General features: G+C 41.1%; 2 protein-coding genes across 8 annotated transcripts in view; one reads left to right on the forward strand and one right to left on the reverse strand.

The window, feature by feature from the left end:
* Positions 1-24,297, forward strand: part of LOC307045319 (uncharacterized protein) — a 47,965-nt gene extending 23,668 nt beyond the window's left edge. The window contains exon 7 of the mRNA XM_079690895.1: positions 22,656-24,297. The gene's annotated coding sequence lies outside the window, so the exon portion shown is untranslated. The remainder of the gene's footprint in view (positions 1-22,655) is intronic.
* Positions 47-22,662, reverse strand: LOC307045320 (uncharacterized protein). 7 transcript variants are annotated; one of them, XM_079690897.1, is made up of 4 exons: positions 21,255-22,662; positions 8,677-8,858; positions 2,898-3,762; positions 47-2,069 (listed from the first exon to the last, which is right to left on the reverse strand). In XM_079690897.1, the coding sequence occupies exons 3-4, from the start codon at positions 3,605-3,607 to the stop codon at positions 1,826-1,828; spliced, it is 954 nt and encodes a 317-aa protein (XP_079547023.1). In that variant the 5' UTR covers positions 3,608-3,762; positions 8,677-8,858; positions 21,255-22,662; the 3' UTR covers positions 47-1,825. The 7 variants fall into 7 exon arrangements, with proteins under 7 accessions (XP_079547023.1, XP_079547024.1, XP_079547025.1 ...); XM_079690898.1 differs by having other exon boundaries at positions 21,250-21,268; XM_079690899.1 differs by lacking the exons at positions 8,677-8,858; positions 21,255-22,662 and adding exons at positions 5,675-5,771; positions 7,309-7,790.
* Positions 24,298-24,386: the final 89 nt, after the last annotated feature.

The raw sequence follows: 24,386 nt of genomic DNA on the forward strand, positions 1-24,386 counted from the left end.
ATACATACATAACCTTTCTTTCCCATTTTCAAGAAATCACTTCAAGTGTAATTGAAAAAGGAATTTATTCATGTTCAACAAGAGGCAAGCTTTGTTTAAACATTTATATAAATATATAAAATTATTTATTTTACATTGCACAGTAAAACAGGCCCGGAGCCTAAAAACACAAAGTACACAAAGAAGAAGCAACAGTTCAAACACAGGACGATAAACATCTGATTAAAACGGATTCCTCTCTTTCGCAATATTTACCTCATGAAATATCTTAATGGAGGACTTTTTGGGATGGCACATTTTATTTGCAAGTCAAAGTGTTCTGGGGAAAAGTTTCGCTTGTGTTTAGTTCCCTCTATTCTGAGATGAGAATAAGGCCACGATTGTTTTGAAAAAGTAGAATTTTGTCACCGAGATCCATTGATTGGCCAGGTAAAATATGATTTACGGCTCTTTAAAAGTCTTACCATACATACAATATCATACTGTACACGGTACAGGGTTTTAGCTATTTGTATAAAATAAGGGTGATGGAATTATTTTTTTGTGCTGGAAGTTTTGAAAAAAAAAAAACATTTAAAAAGGAGTTAAACTGCAACAAGTCTACTTTCTGTTGTAAAATTTGCTTTAAAAAAAATGTAATCAGAGAAAGACACTGAGGTTTATATTACATTGAAATCACCTCTATTGTATTGATTACAATCTCCTAAAACCAGCATGCATGTAGAGAAATCTCCTAGTTGAAAAAGGACTTATTTTGTCGAACTGACCCTTTACACTCTCCAGCTGCACATTTTAAATGTCACAGCATCCATGAAAATCCTCGGCTCTCTGCGTCAGACTAACTGTGGCTCAGCTCGATTTGCATGGCTCCCGTTTACAGCATTTGGTTAAGAGCTAGGGGCGGGGCTGCAGCTCCAACAGGAGGTAGAAGGAGTGTTAAAGGCCCGACACACACACAGTGCTGAGATCTGCCAGATGAACTAAGATTATGAAGAAGAAGGTGCCACCTGGTAACATGTTCATATATGATTATTACTGTACATTATTTCAGATCAGTAATGGTATGTTTGAAATAAACCAAGTGATACCACGTTCCTTTTTATATGGTTGCAGTCAAGTGTTTTATGAGGACTGGTGCAGCCACCATAGACTTTGACCTTGTATTATAATAAACCTGCAATGAATCTAATGCTTTTATAGACCAACACATATTTATATCTTCACTGCCATCAAATGACCTTTAGGTTGGCCATCTTGTATTATGTGCAATACGAATATGAAAAAGTGACGATTTTGTGCGTTTTCCTCAAAACTGGGTGTGTACTTGAGGCTTTTGGAGAAAAGTGATGTGAAGAAGATAAAAGTCCGCTGCTTCTCACTTTGCAGTGCTGTCCCACCTCCCGTGTTACCTGACGGACACACTGGGACTTCATACAGTGCTCAAGTCCAGCCAAACAAACATTTAAAGCTTTTGACACAGGTTAATAACGGCAAAACATTTTCCAAGATTATCACCTCAGTGGTTGTGTTATGAGTGGCGAGTATAGTTGTGTGATTTTTTGGGGAACTTGTGGCACTTAAAAGAAAAACAATAGTCCATTGTCTCAGCTCAGGTGTGAGTGTTGAAGGAGCAGCTCTTCCTTTCTTCAGATGTCAGTTAGGAGTTGCTTGTTGTCTCACAGCCTGAAATGTTCTTCTTTTTTTTTGCCAGAGCAGTGAGACAGATGTTGCTCACCAACTGCATTCAATTCCCTCAGGATGGTGGAATTGTAAGAACATTTTTCCCAACACAGATATAAAAGCAGGAGGAAGACAGGATGTGATGTCACTCACCGCTATCCTTGTTTTTATGGAGGAGGAAGATGATGATGCTGGTCAGCAGCACCATCATCATCACCACGGCGGTCAGGAGGAAGGCTCGGCACACGGGCCGGCCCGTCAGTCGGAACAGAGCTCCGCCCAGGCCAGGCACCTCTGAGCGGCCCGTGACAGGTGGGCTGGGAAGCCCCACGTCAAGTGAGCGGTTCATGGTCCTCAGAGAGGTCCAGCGCAGGTGACCTTCAGTCGACCTTTATGAGAAACAGAGCGTTATTGATCTATTTGTTCTGTAATTATAAACTAACATTGTTATGGTTGATTTAAAAAGGGACCGGATAATGCTCTTTTTCAGCTTTATATATTTGTATTAAGTGCTTCTACTCTGTGACATGTCTCCATGCTTTAATATCTTTTAAAAAGGCTGGTTTTTTTCCTCATACTGCCTCTGCTTCAGCACCTCTGTTCACCTCTGGGTGGAACTTTGGGATTTTTTTTTCAGACCATTTAAATCACAAAAACCTATAGAGCACACTACAGGAAAGGGGAAACCAAAAAAAGCACAATAGGGCCTCTTAGGATTTTCTCTGGCAACTCGGCGGACATATGATTTCGAGATTTTTTGTTTGTATGAGTCAAATCGACACTACAACAACAATCAGTTAGAGAATGATACATTGAATTAATGTGATTCATTGAACAAAGATATTGATTTGCAATATTATCAATTGAATAAAAACACACAAAAAACTGAAATGTAGTATTAAAATACATTTGTATTTTTTGGGTAAAAAACTGGCACATTGGGCAAATAAAAATTGTATTCAATTGATAATATCGCAATCAATTTACATTGCATATTAATTTTAACCAACATCCCATAAATCAAAAGATAAAAAGCAGCAATGCCAAAGAAATAAATTCATTACATTTTAAATGTAGTTTTAAAATGTCGTAGGTTAGTCCGAGAACCCTGAGACCCATAAATATGAAGCTTTTAAAAAAAGCATTAAAAGTGAGAAACACAGGCAGCATGTTGTTGAATTGTTAAATGGTATGTCTTTAAAAAAAGCTATATATACCTTTTGACCTGCAGCTTCCCTTTGTTGCGAACGAAGCGGATGCTGTACACTCGCTGCATGGCGGCCGGCAGGTAGGACAGCATGTCAGAGTTGGTGGCCAACCGGGCCAGGCCCAGGGTGGGGAGGGGGGTGAGGCCTCGGCACAGCGGGCACTGGATGGCGTTGGGATCAGCCGACTTGACGTTCATGCGCGCCAGGCACTCTAGGCAGAACGTGTGCTTGCACTGAAGCATCTTGGGACAGCGGAAGACGTTGTTGAACTGGCTGAAGCAGATGGAGCACTCCAGGTCCGGGCAGCTCTCCTCGGAGCACTGCGGTTGGAGAGGGGACGGGCGGAGGTCTGGGGACAAGGTGATGACTGAGACCTGGCTGGATGGGGGGGTGACGAGGGCAGGATAAGGGTTCAGTGTGGGAGCAGATGGGGTTTGAGCTGGAGATGGGACTGGAAGTAGGCTGGACTGAGGTCTGGAGCTGAAGACGGAGCCTGGATCTGAGGCTGGAAGCGTTGAGGTGGGGCGGTCTGAATACGGTGATGGGACAAGGTTTTGACCTCCATCTTGGTTTGATGAGGCCGCATAAAGTGTCACAGAGCTGAAACCCGTCTGGACGACTGTAGCAGAGGGCAGGGAGGACTGAGATGGATGATGGGAATTGTCATAAGGATCAGGAGGTAAATATGGAGATGGATTTGTGTCCCTGTAGGGATTCATGACTTGCAGAGGAGCGATTTAAAGGAGGGGTGGAGCTCTGAGGGGATGAACAGATGGAGGATGTTGAGCTTTCAGCCGTCAGCAGGGACACGAGGCATCAGTACCACGGAGGATGCAGGATGATGAAGAAATTATGAAGACGCTCCTGCTGCGGCCTAAGTGTTCAAATCAAAACGTTATCTATAGATGAAAATACAACATCATTACATTACATTACGATGCATTTAGCTGACGCTTTTATCCAAAGCGACTTACAATAAGTGCATTCGACCAGGAAGATACAACCTTGAAGAAAACAGAATCATATAAGTACATCAGGTTTCATAGAGCTAAAACATTTCAAGTGCTACTCAACTGGCTTTAGATAAGACAGTCCTTTATTAGAATATAAGTGCTTTGTTAGTAATTCTATCGCTCGAAGTGGAGTCTAAAGAGATGAGTTTTCAGTCTGCGCCGGAAGATGTGTAAGCTTTCTGCTGTCCTGATTTCAATGGGGAGCTCATTCCACCATTTTGGAGCCAGGATAGCAAACCCACGTGTTTTTGATGATGGGAACTTGGGTCCCCCTCGCAGTGCGGGTGCAGCGAGCTGTTTGGCTGATGCAGAGCGGAATGGACGTGCTGGGGTGTACGGTTTAACCATGTCCTGGATGTAGGAAGGGCCAGATCCATTCGCAGCATGGTACGCAAGTACCAGTGTCTTGAAGTGGATTCTAGCAGTTACCGGAAGCCAGTGAAGGGAGCGGAGGAGCGGCGTGGTGTGGGAGAATTTAGGAAGGTTGAAGATCAGACGAGCCGCTGCATTCTGGATGAGCTGCAGAGGTTGGATGGCACATGCAGGTATACCAGCAAGGAGGGAGTTGCAGTAGTCTAGGCGTGAGATGACGAAAGCCTGGACCAGAACCTGCGTCACTTTCTGGGTCAGCTGGGGACGTATCCTCCTGATGTTGTAAAGCGTGTATCTGCAGCAGCGGGTTGTAGCAGCAATGTTTGCAGTGAAGGACAGTTTGTTATCTAGGATCACACCCAGATTCCTTGCAGTCTGAGTCTGGGAAACTACATCAACCAACAGGATTACATTTTACATACTCCCAAAACAGGGAAAACAGTATAAAAACGTCTACTTCTTACAAAATTACATTATTTCTTTTTATTCTGAAAAGAAATCCCAACAAGCAAACCCTTAACTCCAAGTAAAAGAAAACGCCAAAAGTCAACAGCTTTTCTGGTAAAACTTAGCAGTTTGATCTGTAGTTGAAGAACTGATTTCCAACTGCACTTTGACATCATTCTCACGGTTGACATACTGTCTCTGTAAATGATCATTCATGTCAGTCATCAGAAGTGTGCATCCTGATGATGGTACACTCTGCATACAAACAGCTGACATGTTGTGAGAAAAGTATAATTAAAATACAGACTTAAAAAAAGTGCAAGCACACACTAAAACTTTTTTTTTTTAGGATTTACAAATCAAGAGGATGTTAAACAGGGAACATTTGCCAACTAAACAATGCTCAAAGTTACATTACATTGCGTTTAGCTGACGCTTTTATCCAAAGCGATTTACAATAAGTGCATTCAACCAAGAAGACACAAACTTGAAGAAAACAGAATCATATAAGTATATCAGGTTTCATAGAGCTAAAACATTTCAAGTGCTACTGAACTAGCTTTAGATAAGCCAGTCCTTTATTAGAACTGTATATAAGTGCTTTGTTCGTAATTGTTTGAAATCAAATAGAAAGGTGCCCACTGAAATAAGTTCTTCCCTGTCCTCTGTTACACATGATGTATCACACAAGAATATATATATATATATATATATATATATAAAATTTTATCAAATCAAAAAAGTGATCGTGTTGACGTACATTCAAGTACTACTAAATCTCTAATCCTGGCCTTATAAATGTGTCCATAAATCAGATTTAAACTTGACTTAAGAACCTAAAGTCACCACATTTATCATGTTGAAACATATAAATAAAGTTATCTAAAACCTTTTTTCCCTTTCCAAAGCTTAAAGAGAACCCGATGAATCTATTGAAAGAGAGACAGTACTTACCTCCACAGTAATGGAGAGCTACAGTCATTTTGAAGACATTAGCCGTCAGTACTATACTGCTCTTTGTACAGGTTTAGGAAGAACTGGCGATGCTGGTCTGTATCCAAATAACACAGTAACACACAACCAGATTCAGGTTCCAGTGTATCTGGCGTCAACAGGAAATAAATTTGCATCGCAAATTTCATTTGAAATAAGGGAAATAAGATGCAAAACAAGTTGGCGCTTATGTTATGACACTTGGGAACACCCGGCAGGGATCACCTAAAGCTATCAACACAACCCAAAATGTACAAAAGATCATATATACTGCAATGTATATCATCTGGCACACTGTATGTCTGTCCTCTTGGCAGACATGTCCTGTTACAGTGTAGCTTTCCAATAAAAAAAAGCTGGCCCTATAACCAGGTACACGGGAAGTCAGTCAGAGTTGGGGTGCGGGAGGTGCCGGGGGGGGGGGCGGCGGCCCTGGCCCTTTGGTCTTTAGCAACAGCTTGTGAGAGCAGCACATTCGTTGGTGTTCGTTTTAATGCTGTCAGTTTGTTGACGGCCTGTGTGTTGATGGGACTTCTCATGCTCCCTAAATGTTTCCCCTGCCTTTCGCCAGTTCTTAAATCCTCCTTTCACAAAACTCCCATCCCTGATCTTCTCTGCACTGACGAGCTTCTTTTCTATAGCAGAGCAACCGAAGAAGCACACCGCATTATCACTTTCTCTTATAGTGAAGCTTTTTATAGACTGCTTAGGCTAAAATGCTAACTCAAAATAAAACTTTTTTATTTATTTGTTTATTTATTTCCCGTTGACATTCGCAATACAGAGGGCTTCATGGGTACTTTGAGGGGAGCCAGAAGTTGGAGTACCAAACACTGACTCCAGGTACTCATCTGAGTACCTCACTGAGAAAGTTGTGTGCACCCCTGCCTATAACTGAATCACCTCTCTCCTAACATCTTACTTATCTACGGCTGTTTGAGTAGATTTGATTATTCTGCTTGACATTTTAATGAAAACCATTGTATCTCAGTGGACAAAAATGGAGCTGATCAGACCAGTAGCGTGGCGTGGGGAAAAAATTAGGGGAAGCCAATAATACGTCCTTTCTTTTGGGTCGGGGGTGTGGTGGTCAATGTAATAACCTAACCAGATGAGTGATTACAGCGCTCGGTATCATTTTACACACATTTGTATCATACAGATGCAGGATTTACACACGCCTGTTATCTGACCGACAGGTCCGCACGCACTCTCCAGCCGAAACTCTAATAAGCTTTCATTCACAAACTAAATCAGCAGACCTTTAACGTTTTACGTCCGGTTTGCTCCTTTGTTCCTCGCTGTACACAGCTCCAGTTTGGGCATTGGCCTGTCATCAGATTGTATTTGTTGTTGCTGCTGCAGCGGAAGTTTAGTCCAATTATTTTTGATTAAATACTCCAAATCTCCACCCTCCATAATCGCACTTGCTTCAGTTGCTTGCTACTTTCTAACGGCGTTGAGAGTGATGCAGTGACTCTATCTATCTATTGATTAGATTTATGATTCGAAAATTATAAAAGTAGGGTAGACATGTGGATATTATCCGACTGAACAAAACGTGCATTTATCTAACAGGTTTGTTTTCCACTGACCTTATTTAGATCTATTTTCCAAAACCCTATGGAGAAATCCCATTGCTTTTTTGTCGAGGGAAACCAAACCGAGCGCAGCTTACTTCCAGGTTTTAGAACGCGTCACTGCAACACTAAGTTGAAGCGATTTGATTGGATTGTGAGGCAAGGGAAGCCAGCCGCCTCTGGCTTCCCTTGGCATGGCCATGACCAATCACAGGTTGGCAGGGGCATGACGTGAGCCTCATCTGATTGGTCAATCCCTCAATTTTTTTTCACCAAGGGAAGCCAATTTCGGCTGGCCTCCTCTCGCAACAGAGAGTGCAATCTACTGTTTCACCATAACATCTAGAGGGGCGCTGTTTCACTCTTTGTAAAATACTCAATGACAATGGGGGCGAGACGGGCCGGCAGCAACACAGAACAAAGAATTTCCGAAACTAAACAAAGTGTTTTTATTTATTTATTAAAATTATAATTACAATCCGAAAAAACAGGGGAAGCCTGGCTTCCCTTTGCCTCCAGGAGAAAACGCCACTGGATCAGACCCATTTAATGAAATGAAAGATTTGGCATTAGGTATCATTTTTGCTTCTGTATAATTTAAAGCCATTCTGAAATCAATAACCAAGCCATGCTTCTTGCTGAAACACCTCAAACAGGAGATATCATACAATATGTAAGAAGTCATCTCATTATAGTGTTTTATTGAGTGTCACAATGGTTGGCTTTTATTTATTATATTAATTAAAAAAGGTCCTGTGAGATGTAAGTAGGTAGAAATCAACAACAGATCAGCTGATCTCCTATCTCTGAACTGGTTTTAAAAATATACATAAATATATAACAACAATTTTTAGACTACTCAGTACTAGCTGTAACAGGGATTCAGGCTTCTAGGTTTAAAACACATACAAAAAAAACAATTAAAAAAGTGTGTCCAAATCGTGAAAAGGTTCCTCACCAAACTGAATGCAAAAAGTAGGCAAGTTAGTCTACAATGTATAACGTTATGGAAAATACCTTCCAGAAACTGCAAAAATAAATAAATAAGAAAATAAAAGTACAATTGCAGTTTGAATTGCTCTAAATTCGGCATTCAAGGCGACACGTATTTTGGACAAATGGCAATTTATTTATGCTTGGTACAACATCATGGCAGGAGCAAGGACAGACAAAGTTGTAGTGTGTACCTTTACAATACGGACAGCCTTTTTTTCGATGTAACGCTTTGCTTTGTTAGCAGTCATCCAAGCCGATTTCACCTTGAGATTCTCTTCATATGTTTTACATTCAAAATAACCGATTTTGCAAACTGTCTGCCTTTTAACAACCAGGAAAATATAAGTGTAAGATGTATGAATGAGGGTTGGCGCACACTGCTCTTACCGTTTAGTCACCGGTGATTAGTGTCCCCCCTTCATTCCAAACAGCGTCGTCGTTAGACCGGTTTCTCACACATATCCCCCGGACTTCAGGTAAAACTAACTCCTGGGTGTTAGTGGAAATCACTTGGCCTTTAAAGTTTCTCTTTCCCCGACGTGTGACACTTTTACTTGTCATTCGAACAGCTGAATAAAAACGAGGAAACGGGTTAGTCTGCGCATCTGTTAGCCGGGTACGTTCCTCTGTGTAAGATGAACACACCTGAATAAAGTGATGCTAATTAACGGTATTTGGATGCAGCAAGAGAAGGTCTCCATTTTTCCAAGACACTGGACATTGAAGCCTCACAGTCACAGCAGTCAACTTAAGGTGAAGGTATTTTTTATATATTTTCACACAGTCTCATGTTACTTTAGTTTTAAGTGTTGCTTAATTTTTTAGAATATGCCCACAAAATGTACATTTGTGTCCACAGTTAGCTAGCTACCTTAGCTATTGTAGATAATTGCCCTTGAAAATAACAATAAAAAGTAAAGGTTGGTCTCAAAAAACAACATTGTCCACCATATCAATTCAGTCATGCATTTTTGCACTTTAAATGTAACTTACTTTATATTGTGTATAACACACTGTCTGCTGTCACCCTCTCCTTAAAACTTTCAAAATATACATTTAACTTCAGTTGTGCTTTTTGCAGAGCAGCAGTCTATTTTAATGATATCCGTAATAAGTAGTTAACACAAAACAATAAAGCTATTATTCTGAGAAATTAAGTTATAAAACTATATGCCAATGACATGTTTGGGAGTAAAAGGCCTTGTTAGGTAGATCTCAAGGTCAACATTACACTTAGTACAATGCGGCGCCGGTTACTGAAGAGTAAAGATTATTTTGACCACCGCTTTCGTAAACTGACACTGGATTTGTCCCCTTAAATGGGTCCCAAGTGCGATCAATTCTACAAGAAAATTGAATTACAATTATGTCTATATCAGTTGATGATGGTATATCTTCTTAAACCAGAAGGACACCACCAAAAAAGCAAGCATTATCGACAATTATTTGAATACCCACAAACAGTTCTATGGCAGACCTATCATTTTGTAAAGTACAAAAATACAGTGTGGTTTGTAAATATGCAAATTAATTATTTATATTTTATACAAATATATTATAGGCTAATATGTTAAGTTATTTACAAATGTATGGATCTATATGAAATGGGCTTTGTGACATTTCTGACTTTGCTCCAATTAGTTGAAGAGGGAGGCTGTGGCTCAGTGGATAGTGTGCTGGACTTCGAATCAGGGGGTAACAAGTTTGAGTCCCACAGCAGTCAGCATGTCGTTGTCTCCCTGGGCAAGACACTTCACCCCAAATTGCTCCTGTGGGGATTGTCCACAGTACTGAATGTATGTAAGTCGCTGTGGATAAAAGCGTCTAACAAATGACATGACATGACATGTCACGTAATGTAATGAAGATTTTGGACCGAAAAGTATTGCAGCAGATTTGAAAAGAAAACACAAATCTGATATGCAGGTACTAGCTATACAGAAGGTGGCTATAGTGACACTAAAATAACTCTGGCCGTTTCTCAATCGCGAGGATGCTTGCTTGGTAGCACATGTCTTCCAAGTCACTTCCTTCAGAAGCTAGGCAAGAATCCTTCCTGGCATTATAAGAGTATAATACATATGTATAATATCAGTTAAAATAAGTGCTTCAACATAGTTAACATTGCTGAAGATGTTGCTTAATTGCTGATATATTTATGATCCACGTCACGTTTTCAGTTGTGGCGGCAGTTCCTCATGTTTGTCTAGAAGTCTTCTCATCAGGACTCTATAAATAGAGAACTACGGCAGATATGTAATATTTAACGCAGCCGAACCGTGTATTACAATCCCGTTATGTGATGACTTTCAAAGAGAAAAGCAAGCACACTTGGAATAAAGTATTATTTCATTTTTAAAAAATGTTTTCGGTCTGTTTCCGGTATTTGTTTATGACGATGTGATGTGAGGTGTGAGACTGGAATTGCACAGGGGAAAATAACGTATCTATGCCACAATTTTAGATGCGGATTTTGTTAAACTAATACGTTTGCGCTGTGGACCAACACTATACATTAACGGGGAAGGGGGTAGCAATAAAGATAACACCATTAAACAGTTACACAACATAACAGAAATAATATCGATACCAGCGTCCCTAGCAACCACCTTGGTAACAATGAAAACGTTGAATGGACACAATTTCCTGAAGTAATCTTCTTAATAACTAGCAAACTAAAGATCATGTACATCCACTGCACACATAATCTGAAATAACAACTCATAGTTCTCGCATCAAATGACATCAAAACGCAATTTAATGGCCAAACTAACCTTAAAATAGGCATTTTCCACCGAGAACAAAAGGAATGTCGGCCATGTTTTGTTGTTTTTCTGCAGGGAGAAATTTGAAGATCACGTGACATAGATGCCAGCCATTGGAATGAATGGTGAAAAAAAACGTAGGGATCCTACAATTTCAGAGGCGTTTTTGTAGAAATACTACGTCCCAAGTTGTGGACCAACGTAGTTATTACACGTTTTTTTTTGTGAGACTTGGTTGGTTGTTCTCAACATCAACAGCAGCAGATCCCAGAGCTGTTGAATACTGTGGGAGACACCAGAGTCGGAGGATCCATGTGCTTCACAATGAAGATGTTCACCAAGGCTCAGATGACGAAGGTTGTAGAGTTAGATAACACTAACAAAAGACTTAAAGCTGAACTGCAGGATGTTAAAAAGAAAAGTGAGATGGGCGGTGTTGATGAAAGAGTGTGTCAGGATGGTGCTGATTGGGAAGACAGGCAGTGGGAAGAGTGCAACTGGAAACACCATTTTGTGCGAAAAACATTTTACATCTGCCAGCGCAAATTCAGTGACAAAAGTTATGCAAAAAAGCAACAGGAGAGATTGATGGACGACCTGTCACTGTGGTAGACACCCCCGGTTGGTTCGACACAACACTATCCAATGATGATGTTCAAGACGAGCTTGTGAAACGCATCAGCATGTTGTCTCCTGGACCTCATGTGTTCTTACACACACATGTGCTGCAGATCGGCCGAATTACACAAGAGGAAAAAGACTCAGTGGAACTGATCAAGAAATGTTTTGGCAAGAAATCTGGAGATTTCATCATCATTATTTTCACCAGAGGAGATGATCTGAATGATGAAACAATAGAGAGTTACGTAGAAAACTGTGATGATTTTTTGAAAAAACTGATATATGACTGTGGAGGGAGATACCAGGTCTTCAATAACAAAGGTCAGACAAACCGCATGCAAGTCAGAGAGCTGATGAAGAAGTCCAACAAAATGCTGAAGGAAAATGGCGGCAGCTACTTCACCTTGGAGATGTTCCAAGAGGCCGAGGCCGCCATACAGAAGGAAGTGGAGAAGATCCTGAAGGAGAAGGAAGAAGAAATGCAGGGAGAGAGGGAGGGGCTCCAAAGAAAACATGAGGAGGGAATGAAAGAAGTGAAGAGAATAATGGAACAGGAGAGAGCAGAAATGTAGCAAAAGAGATCCAAACAGCTTCAAGAGATGGTGGAAATAATCAACAAGGATCAAGAGGAGAGAAAGAGAGTAAAGAAACTGAGAAAAAAAGATAATATCAAGAATAAAAGGCAGGATGAAAATAGAAAAAAGGAATGGGAGGAAAAATTAGAAGGAGAGTTGGAGGACAATAAAGAAGAGATGAGAACGCAAAAAGAAGAATGGGAGAAGGAGAGAGAAGAAATTAAAAGAGACGACGAGAGGAGCAAACAAGACTTCAGGAGCTGCAAGAAGAATACAATCAGGAAAGAGAAAACCTTGAACAGAAAAGAAAACTAGAAGTGAAATTCAAAGAAAATTGCATTATCGCCTAATCTTTCCACTGATTCATGATCATCATGATGTGAGCACATGGAACATGATGTCAAATTAAAGGTGGGGTAGGTCATTTTGGAGAAACCAGCTCGAGATCGCTAGAATTTGAAAATACACATCCGGAAAAAATCTGCCTCTTCCTTAGAGAGCCCCTCCCCTAACACACACGAACGCGCACTTGACCAATGAGGGCACGAGATAAGTTTGTGCACAGATGGAAGGCTGACAGGCAGGTAGGCCATCCAATTATTTTCGCCGGGCCTGCTCAGATGATTGGTCGTGCTTTTCACAGTACTACGGCTTCCACTGATGACATTTTTTTATGGATTTTTTGTCAAAGCACTTAAGATATTCATTGCTATCGGGATGTTAAGAGCATTCCATGGAATATAACAAAAAGTGTATCTCGAGCCGGTTTCTCAAACTTACCTACCCCACCTTTAATTTAACATCAGGTTTCTGGTAAATATTTTGAATAACATAGTTTTGTTTCCATAATGTGATTGGTGTTTCGAAATCCAGAAAGATTCATTTTTACTAATCGCAAATGTTCCCCAAATAGCTACAGAACTCTTTACTTTCAATGTCAAGAGTTTAACCAACTCTAAATTGCAGATAAGCTCTTATGGTTTTATCAACCTAATGCTCAAATAAAAATAAATTAAATAGTTTACAAATCAATTGTTCTAGGTGAATCTTTTTGACACGTGTGCTTTCATTAAAGGTGACCTATCATGCAAAATGCACTTTTGTACGTCTTTTATACATGAATATGTGTCCCCGGTGTTTCAGGGAACTCACCAAGTGTCAGAAAACACAACCCTTTCTATTTTCCTCCATACCCAAATCTCTAAAAAAAGGGGCTGCAACGGATCTGATACAGACTGATCCAGATTTGAACATTTCTCTAACGTCACAGAAGTGGCGCTACGGCTATTGGGCCAACTCCACCAATCAGGAGGAGACAACCACGGACATTGCCGTTCGAAAGCGCTGGAGACGCTGTAGTACATATTATTCAAATATAGCATGATAGGTCCACTTTAAGTAAATAAATCCTGCTATTGTAAGTGTTACAGTCATCATATCTGTATGTATCCTTTGTTTATCTGTAATATTCTTGTTGACACTGGGTGGTGTAGGGGAGCAGGGAAGCATGAAGGGGAGCTCCCCAGCACAGGTGGAGTGATCCAGGTCTGTGAGCAGCTTGTTCTTAAAGTGTTGGGATTCCTGTTCAATGATCTGCAGCCAGATGCATTTTGTCAGTGCAGTGAGAATTTGCATTTCATATGATTCCTGTTCCTGTCATTATCATTCATATCATGTGTTTGTGTATCTTCATTTGTTACGTTCATCTTTGTTTCAATAAATATATTATTCGTATTCCATGTTACTTCATTGCATACATATAGGTATTTTAAAATAAATGTTTGGGTGAATATTGTTTAGTTGCAATAGTTTAGTTTTTTAATAAAGCAGTTTCCTAGTTTGAGAAACTATAAACTGTTAACACATCAATGCATTCATAATTAAATGATGTTATATAATATGAAGCTCAGCGCAAGTTCAGGCAGGAGAACCTATCACTTCGTATTGCGCGTCATGGCAATACTCACTCCCTTCACTAAATGATAGGGAGCGCCACTCCTCAGCTAACCTATCACTTCCCTCCATTCACAAGCCTAAACACCTGTTAATCCCTCTATATAGGCTCTCCCCTTTTCCATCAGCTGTCTTCCAGGTGTCAACGCGCAAGCAGCAGCAGGGCTTCGTCCCAGCTTCAGGTATATATTCATCAGCTCCGCATTCTTGCGGATTAAGCTACAGGCGGCGTAACCCCAGTCCGCTAGCGGTTCCAGCCGGCCACCCCGCAAACCCGGACGCGGGAAGAAAAGACAAGGGTATTGGGCTCCACGGAAGTTCCTCCGGCTTAATTGAAATGGGCTACTTCAGGCAAACAATTGACGCACGCCTTCATTCTCTCGAGAGGGCATCACTGGCATCAGGGCCGCTCAAATGCGGCGCTTCCGGCCTGTTATGCCGTAGATTGAAGCAGCGCCATATAGATAGAAGAGTTACGACAGCGGAAGTCCAAAAACGGTTATCGTCACGTGGTTCATGCAGACGAGGATCGTTCCCCGGAAGTTCATGGCGGGCAATGTGAATGCATTGATAACAGGAGATAGAACTACGATTTTTGGTAATTATTAGTGAATAAAGGTTTTGATTTACAATATTTATACAACAAATCGATATGTGTATGTATTTACATCAATATGTTTTAAAAAATCAAATAGAATTTGCTAATATTAATTGATAATATTAGGATTAGTGTGAACAACTAGTTTACATTTTAGGCTAACATTGCCTTGGTTAAAGAGCCTGTTGCGGTTTATTTATAGCTTTGAATTCTTTAAAACCAATATTATCTTCTTAAACTTATATGGTAGTCAGGAGCATCACTTTCTAATGTTTATTGATATATTTAGAGGGAGGGGATCTAAAGGAATGCTTCAAAATTCAGATTAGATTCATTTCTACCATTTTCTTAAATTCATGGTAGTTTCAGTAATCCCATGGTAATTGAGGACACAAGTTATCTAAATGACTAATGTCATCTTTATGGCTTTCAGAAAGGACAGGAGACCGACAAGTGACTATCAAAGGACTAGCAGCAGCAGCATGATGATGATGATGATGTTAAATGTGTTGTTTTAGGAATATCCATTGCAAATACATGGAATTCAATAAACATCGAATAGCATATCATGCAGTTTGTCTGTGCCTTTTCCTCCGTGTTGTCCTGGTTTGCTGTGCTGCCTCCTAGTCGCCACCATGGTTTGCTGTGCTGCCTGGGGATGCTCAAATCGCTCCGAGAAAGGAGTACGAATGTACGGCTTCCCCACTGACACAGAGCGGAGGAAAAAATGGTTGGCTCAAGTCAGCAGTAGCAATTTCACGACCAACAGCAAAAAATATGTGAGGTTATTATATACAAACACTGCATTTGCACTTTTTCACAAAACGAAAACTACACCATTGGGAAAGCTTAATGTTTTGTTTAATACAAAAAAACAGGGAAAGGCTTGAAAAACACTGAGAGTTGAGACTTAGGGTGCAGGGTGAGGGTCTCAGTGCAGGTATTCAGGCTCCATTGAATCCCCCTCTGGTTCTTGTGCTGAAAGAGGGAGTAACAGACAGGAGAAAGGGTTATACACACCTATTGGATGGGAAATTGCCTTGGGGAGATAAGGTGTGGTCTTTGTTCCCAACTGAAGTTATGGAACTTTATTATTTGTGAGTTTAATAAAGTATGACAAATGGCATCAGTAACAGATGTGAAATGAATTTCTATAAAGTTGTCTCACATTCTTGGTCATATTTTATATACAGTATGTAATGAGTATAACATGTCCAGTAAGTATAAAGTGTTTCCTAATACTGTGTATTCAACCACTATGGTATAGTGTATGCCGGTACTATGGTATGGTATCCTAGCTTAATCTGTTATCTGTAAACGTTCCCTAAATCTACTAATTTAGGGATAATCCACTGACATCCTTTAATACACATGTTAATTTGAATCAGATGTACTGATAATATCCGCAATATAAATCTTTAAACTTCTTCTTACCTTTAAAAGTCCGTCACGAACGGGCTATTATGCTGCAACTCTACAGCTCTGTTAGCCTTGGCGCTAACTTCCGGGGAACGATTGAGAGGCTCCACGATCCGCCATTGCTGTAAAAAAGTGGTCCATTGGAGTGAACGGAGATGACGTAACTCTCAGTCTATATGGCGCTGGATTGAAGCCCTGCCGTAGATTGAAGCCCTGTTCGCGGGGACGTGCAAACGTGACGTCATCGCCTGTGTTGAGCGTTCGTCTAGTTCAGGGGTTGGCAACCCGCGGACCACGGGCCGCATGCGGCCCTTTAAGCCCTCTGCTCTGGCTCCCTTGAGTTTAGACAAAAATAAGAAAGAAATAAAATAAAAGTATTTGTAGGACTATTTATATTTTGTTCCATGGTTGACATTTTTTCGTATCTTGTATTTTGAGGTGATACTGTGACACATAAATAAAAAACAAAACGGTTTTAATTAGGTCAACTAAAATATGCGTCACATCCTGCTACGGTCCCGCGCCAGCGCCTTTTCCTGCGGGTGAATAACCTGACCCACGGCTCGATGAGCGAACTATGGATAAATCTAAGAAAAGTACCGGAGGAACACAGGATTTAATTCTGTGTGGACAGAGTTATCTGCTTTCACAGCAAACGATGCTGGTTTACCGGTATGTTTGATATGTAGAGAGAAGTTGTCAACGGTGCTGCAGCCTTTACGTATCGAGGAACAACAAGGGAGAGGAAGATAGCTGACAATCTTCAGTCATAATTCAATGGGTTATGTAATTTATTTCAGAAAACACTTTTTGTTATATTCCATGGAATGCTCTTAACGTCCCGATAGCAATGAATACATTAAATGCTTTGACAATAAATACATACACGAATTAATCTCTGGAAGCCGTAGCGCTGTAAAAAGCACGACCAATCATTTTAGCCGGCCCGGCTAAAATAACTGGATGGCCTACCTGCCTGTCAGCCTTCCATCTGTGCACAAACTTATCTCGTGGCCTCATTGATGATGCGCGTTCGTGTGTGTTGGAGGAGGGGCTCTGTAAGGAAGTCTGAAGGAAGAGGCATATTTTTTCCGGTTGTGTATTTTCAAATTCTAGCGCACTCGAGCTGGTTTCTCCATTCTTACCTACCCTACCGTTAACTCTTTTTAGGGTGCAGCTATATGTTTTATTTATTTCAAAGTGGGCGCATTTTAATTATATTTTTTTTTTCCTTCAAATGTACAGAGGACTCCCCAAGTGCTGTGTTTAATTTATTTTAAAGTAGGCCTGTGTATTATTTTTAATTCTCCTTTTATAGGAGTTCTTTGTTTCTTATTAGAGGTTAACAGTTTTATATAACTTAATAAATAGCCTAATAAGTGCAAAAAAACTGTAGTTTTTGTCTGATATAACAATAAATACAACTTTATTAGCTATCAAGCTATGAAATATGTTTTGCGGCTCCAGACAAAAAAATGTTTTGGAAAAAGGAGCAAAATGGCTCTTTTGGTCAAAAAGGTTGCAGACCCCTGGTCTAGTTTAATAAGCTTCTTTCTTTCTTTTGAATGATATATTTCCCGTCAGATTAAACAGCAAACGGCTGAATAAATAATGTGCATACAGTAGCGAGGAGGCTCCTTTCTAAGGACACTTTTCAGATAGTCACAATCTTCTAATTGGAACAAACTTCCGTTTTTGAGTGTAGTCCCACTCTGTTCCTCCTTCCTACAGAACAGACAATGACAGGATAATATGTAATTTGTCAGTATAGTCCTATTTCTTAAAACCTTCTCTGTTCTTTAAGTGTCTGATAACCACGAATAGTAAGCAATGATATGACAGTAATGATAGGCTATAACATCAGACACTGTGTTATTTTTAAGCAAGCCTAAAAGATAATGTGTTCAAACTGGCTTCACTCGCTTTAATTGCTCCTTTGAATGTAATTTTCCTCTGTGGTTTCCGACTCAACACATGTTTGAAATGCCACTCATATTTTGTTTTTTATTTTAAGGTGACATTGAATGCTTTGAAAGGTGCCCTAAAATAAAGTGTATTATTGATCTTATATCTGTGCCTATATCACACTATTAATGTTTCTTATTTTACACTCGGTTTTCCCTGGTGTCAATAGGGAAGAGCTGCACTGTTCTCTACATAACATGTTCAGCAGAGCAGGTATTTCTCCTGCCAGATATGGCACCCCCCCTACAACTTTGTCCAGGACAATCACAACTTCACCAAAATCACACTGGTGTTGGCTGTTCCCCTCTAGTTTATGCTCACCAAAGCATTTTACTCTGGGCCCAGCAGGTAAAAAACTAAAGAGGGGGTTCCAAATCTGGCAGACCAGCTGTTGTAGCTGCCGGATTTGGAACCCCCCCTATATCTTTGTCCAGGATAGTCATAGGCCCACCAAAATCACACTGGTGTTGCCTAATCCCCACTAGATTATGCTCACCAAAGCATTTTACTCTGGGCCCAGCAGGTGAAAAACTAAAGAGGGGCTTCCATATCCGGCAGAGAAGGTGTTGTGGCTGGCTGCCGGATATGGAACCCCCCCTATAATTTTGTACCTGCTGGGCCCAGAGTAAAATGCTTTGGTGAGCACAAACTAGATGGGAACAGGTAACACCAGGCAGGGCTCAAGCTACATCCCATGAAGCTACTTATCCTCCCGGCTCAGTAGCCAGCACTGGACACTAAGTGCGTCAGAGGTGGCTAACAGGTACAGTCCACAGCAGGCTCACCTCCTTTCCCTGCGCCTCACCGCTAAAACAGGCGTCAAGGTAGCGCTGGCTAGAGGCAGTTTGCAACAAATTCACGAGATGTTTGTTATATGCATTGCTGCCTTTAGTTCAGGGTTAAGGTGAGTTCCAGGCAGTGTTGGGTGTAACGTAAGGTGACCAGATTTTCAAAATTAAAACCGGGGACATTTTGAGTTTTGCGGTCAATATATCATTAACATATCCAATTTTCTTCACTGTTAAAGAAAAAACGGGAACATTTTAACTGTTGGATACAAACAGAAGGATGATAGCCCATATATGAGATTTCAAAAGTATTTTATTTTGAAACTCTACATCAGAATGTCCCGATTTTCTCTGATTGACTAGATGGGGTTTCCTGCTACACCCTGAAGTGAAATAAGTATTTAATTGACTTCGAATGACTCTTTGGTTATGGACAGTTTCCAATAAATAATAATCAAAATATAGATGGAAAATAGATCTAATTTGAGATTTTAAACAGCATACATTTTAAATTGTGCTTCATAAAGTAATGTTATTTAGGAGTGTTGTGAGATGGCGTCAACATCAATTGAAATTAGTCACCCAGTGGAAACGTCAGATATGTCTTCATAACTGTATACTTACACTTTACATTCACTCAGTTATAATGTGGTAGTTATACGTAGTTTGTTTTACATTATTATTGATCACATTATATAGTACACATTTCTTAATTTAAGCTCCAGTATATATGAATATGTTGGTGCGTTTTATTTAGGTATATTCGTTATTGACCGAGTAAACGCTTTTATTTTGAAGGCAGTTTTTACAGGCCTCTACCGTAATGCATAGGATATTCGCGCACCGCAAAACAAGGTGCAGGCTGGCTTGACTTTGTTTTCCGAAGTGGGGGCTGGCTTGACCACAGTCTGTGTTTACCCAGTGTTTCCTGACATGAAATGTTTTATTTCACCTTGCTGTGTGTTTTTAACTTATATTAAAAAACGGGGACATTTCCGGGGACAGTTTCAACCGGGGATAGGCCAATACAAACGGGGACTGTCCCCGGAAAACGGGGACGTCTGGTCACCCTAGTGTAACGTGTTACAGCATGGAGTTATGCAGTTCGGGTAACTACTACCCGTCACCAGTGCTTGAATTGGAATAAAAAAGGTGCCAGTACTCTAAATCAGCAACAAGTATTTGGCACAAAGTCATAGTATATCCTATAATGCTGGTGGGTTTGTCTCTTTACTGTATATTTTAGAAAGGCTCACTGTACTTAAACAAAATGACTCAGGGTGCATCTGAGATTAGAGGGGGTGCAGTGGTAAAGTGCTATTTTTATAAGTGGGGAGTGGACCTGACACCCTCTAGTCTAGGGGGGTCCGGGGGCATGCTCCCCCGGGAACATTTTTTTTTAAATATTGAAGTTAGAGGCATCAATCTGGTGCAATTTGAGAGCAAAATGAAGAGATATATGGATACCTCTCAACATCCATAATGAAACCACTGTAAACAGATTTACTTTTTCTTTATGGATATAAAAGAAAGTAAAGCTTGACTCCTACTGGCTGGTTAAATGATTCCTCGTCCCTGAGGCCACTACCAGTTTTTTGTGCCATTTTGCTGGATTTATTTGTCAATAGCGTTGCTGCACAAAGTGATAGCCCTCTAGTTTAAATCTACTACCCAAAAAGAAACATATGGAGATGGGTTACTATTTAAAAAAAATTGCAAATCTATTTGGGAACAGTAGGCCGGGCCTCAAATCCTATAGGGGGGTCCGGGGGCATGCTCCCCCGGTAAGATTTTTTTTTAAATGTTGGACTTAAATGCATCAATCTGGTGCATTTTGAGGGGGAAATAAAGAGACTACACCCATATGAAACAAAAATGTATACATTTAAATAATCATAAAATCATAAGTACATGGCCATAACCAATAACATACAATATCCAATATGAAAAAACATTGAAACTTGTTTATTTATTTGTTTTTGGTTCATTTATAGTTGTGAGTGTGTCTGGGCTCCTGAATCGGCCTCTCCTGTCTCCCTCCTCTCCCCCCTGCTCCTCTTTGAGGCAACAGCAAAGACTAGTTTTAGCTCTCAACAAGTTTATCTTACCTTTTTTCGCCTAGTTAACATTTTGTTTGTATTATTCATGCATATTTTCCTAATCACTACCCCCTCAAATGGAAATATGTGTTTACATAAATGGTGACCGAACCGTTTGAGACCCACTGAGATAACTAAAACTAAGTTAACTATCTAAAGACTCAGAGAGTAATTTACCTCACCAGAGCTGTAGTTATCAGCCTCTCAGTCTGTCAGCAAAGGACTCTCCCTCCACCTTGTTGTTGAAACAGCTCCTGATATCCGTTAGCGCAGCTAGCTAGCACCAGATGCTAACAACAATACACGTAACCGGTGCGCGCGCTTTCTCGCTTGCTCGCGCCAGACATACAGGTACACCAACACACACCCTCCCGAGCTTGAATGACACACAGAGACCAATCGAGGGCATTAGTATGATCTGTATGGAAGTGGCAATGTCGGCAGGCCACGTCATGTAGACAGCCAGTCAACCTCTGTGAGGCAGAGTCAGACCCACATTTGCGCTGCGTTGCGTTTACAATATATACGTCTATTGCCGGCGGCTGAGTACCGGCATTTTGTGCGGTACTCAGTAAGAAGTGCCGGTACCACATGGGTAAAAATCAGAAGTGCCGGTACTGCGTACCGGTGAGTACCGGCCCAATTCAAGCACTGCCCGTCACAATGCTCAGTTAGTACCGCAGTTTCAAGATTCACACAGTCACGGATGCTGCCCATCCGTTGGTTTTGGGGGGTTTCTTTCAGGGAGAAAGAGAACTTCATGTAAGATGATAGAGGACAGTTTTAATCACCCAATCAAGCATATCAGCATCTATGTCTCACCGTGGCATAATTAATCTGCTAATTAAACTAGTCTATATCACGGGTCATGTTTCAGTATTTTCCTAAACGTACATAATTTTATGCTGCGCATATTGCACTTCATTTATATTTTGGTTTCATGCTCACATGGCTTGCGATATTCATGCATCACTGTACTCATGCTAACAGCTGCATTACATTGTCTACATCGCCCTCTTCGCCCGGACATCAGCGCCGTGCTGGCCATCCAAAGATATCTCGAACCCTAAACCCGGTATTTATGCATCCTAGTGGTAAGTGTTAAACCAAAGAAAAAAAGAAAAAAAAAACTAAAGGACGTGCACTGCACATTCTTGTTTTGGGGGAAATATGCATATAACTGGTGGTGGCGTCATTAGCATATCAGCTCATTGTCTTGTTTCTATCCTAATTGTATCATTCAATCTAAAGACCACAGGCACGTTTACTCTTGCAGGTCATGTCGTGTCACATGTTTCATTTCAGGTCACATTCCATGTCAACCGTCATTTGACCGGAAGGGTCTCAGGCTCGTGCGAGCCAGGATACGACATCAATGCATTTTTATTTCATGTTTGACCGGAAGGATCTCAGGCTTGCGAGCCAGGATGTGACATCCACGCATTTTATTTCCATGTTTGACCGGAAGGGCCTGATGCTCGCGTGAACCAGGACGCGTCCATCCATGCTTATCCCACTGTAGTCCTACGCTAGTCAATAACTGTCTTCTCTGTCCCCGTATAATTCTCTCATTTCATCCATAGATCACCGCAGTCAGCCCACAAGGGAGTTCGGATCCTCAGGAGCCGTGAATATCACCTATGAAGTAACGTTCGATTCCAATCGAGACATCAGCTTTTCTGACATATCCTTTCACGCCAGCCATTTTAGCTTACATCTTAAGCACTCCAAATGCGGCGGCGCCTGCTCCGTCATCGCCGCCCGCAACGACTCCCAGTTCTTGCCCTTATAAATCCATGATCAAATTCCTACAGCTTAGACCTACCTCTAATCCCCTCTCTCCATTATTTCTTATCTCAGGGAATTTTCCCTTAACTCAACGACAGTTCAACCACTATTTAAAGCAAGTTCTCATGAAATCCGGGTTATCCCCCCTCCTATACACGGGGCATTCATTTAGAATAGGTGCAGCTACTTCCGCTGCTAATCAAGGCGTCTCATCCTCATCCCTGCAACAACTCGGACGGTGGTCCTCCTCCGCTTTCTCATCCTACATTCTTCCAGACCTCAGTGCCGTGCTGGCTATCCAAAGGTCTCTCCAACCTTAAATTTGGTACGTATGCATATAACTGGTGGTGGTTCTTAGCATGTCAGCACGTATATTCGCCCCGCGGCTCATGTTTATCCTTGCCATGTCTAACCCTGTACGTCCAGGTCGTAACCTTCAGGTCTGTATAAAATGTGTCCCTGCTATGTCAGGTTGCCCCGTACGTCCGGGAAGCCCTGTATGTTTAGGATGCCCTGTATGTCCGGGATGCCCTGTATTTCCGGGATGCCCTGTATGTCCGGGACGCCCTGTATGTCCGGGACGCCCTGTACGTCCAGGATGCCCTGTACGTCCAGGAAGGATGCCTAGGAGGCATCAGTATGTCTAAATCCCCACATGCACTAACCTCTCATTTCATCCATAGATTTCCACTGCATCCTACAAGGTAAGAATTCATCACGTTCAGTACTTCATACTTTCACTTCTTTTGGGGGTTCATCGGAAATGGTTCTTTCCCTTCCCGAATGATATCCTACAAAACCTGGGCCTAATCGCCAAACACCATTTCATTCACTTGTTATAAACTGTCATCATTATGTTTCATTTATATAATGTGACCCGATAATAAACATGTATTTCATACATCACGTCTCTCCTGATTGAAATGAAGCTCAGCGCAAGTTCAGGCAGGAAGACCTATCACTTCGTATTGCGCGTCATGGCAATACTTGCTCCCTTCACTAAATGATAGTTTAGCTGAGGAGTGGCGCTCCCTATCACTTCCCTCCATTCACAAGCCTAATTATCGCACCTGTTAATCCCTCTATATATGCTCTCCCCTTTTCCATCAGCTGTCTTCCAGGTGTCAATGCGCAACCCTCCTCCACCCCTTCGCCTCCTGCTTCCAACTCAGGACCAAGCTTAACCTTCTCCCTTCTAACCGGACCTAACCACTTATCACCACCACCAGTGCCTAGACCCAGGGGGGTTTATCGGAAACGGTTCTTTCCCTTCCCGAATGATATCCTACAAAACCTGGGCCTAATCGCCAAACACCATTTCATTCACTTGTTATAAACTGTCATCATTATGTTTCATTTATATAATGTGACCCGATAATAAACATGTATTTCATACATCACGTCTCTCCTGATTGAGATATATTATTCTGAAATGGGTTATTCTGTATACTTTCACATTTTTAAGAATATTATAATACTATACTCTTGCTAATTTAATTGAGTAAAGTTTTGATTGCTCGACCTTA

This window comes from Notothenia rossii (assembly GCF_949606895.1).
Source record: "Notothenia rossii genome assembly, chromosome: 6".
NCBI lineage: Eukaryota > Metazoa > Chordata > Actinopteri > Perciformes > Nototheniidae > Notothenia > Notothenia rossii.

Coding starts and splice junctions, on each gene's coding strand:
- LOC307045320 (XM_079690900.1), bottom strand. CDS start 3,607: ATGAATCCCTACAGGGACACAAATCCATCTCCATATTTACCTCCTGAT. Junction 2,070..2,897: donor GGGAAGCTGCAGGTCAAAAG/GTATATATAGCT, acceptor TTTCTCATAAAG/GTCGACTGAAGGTCACCTGC.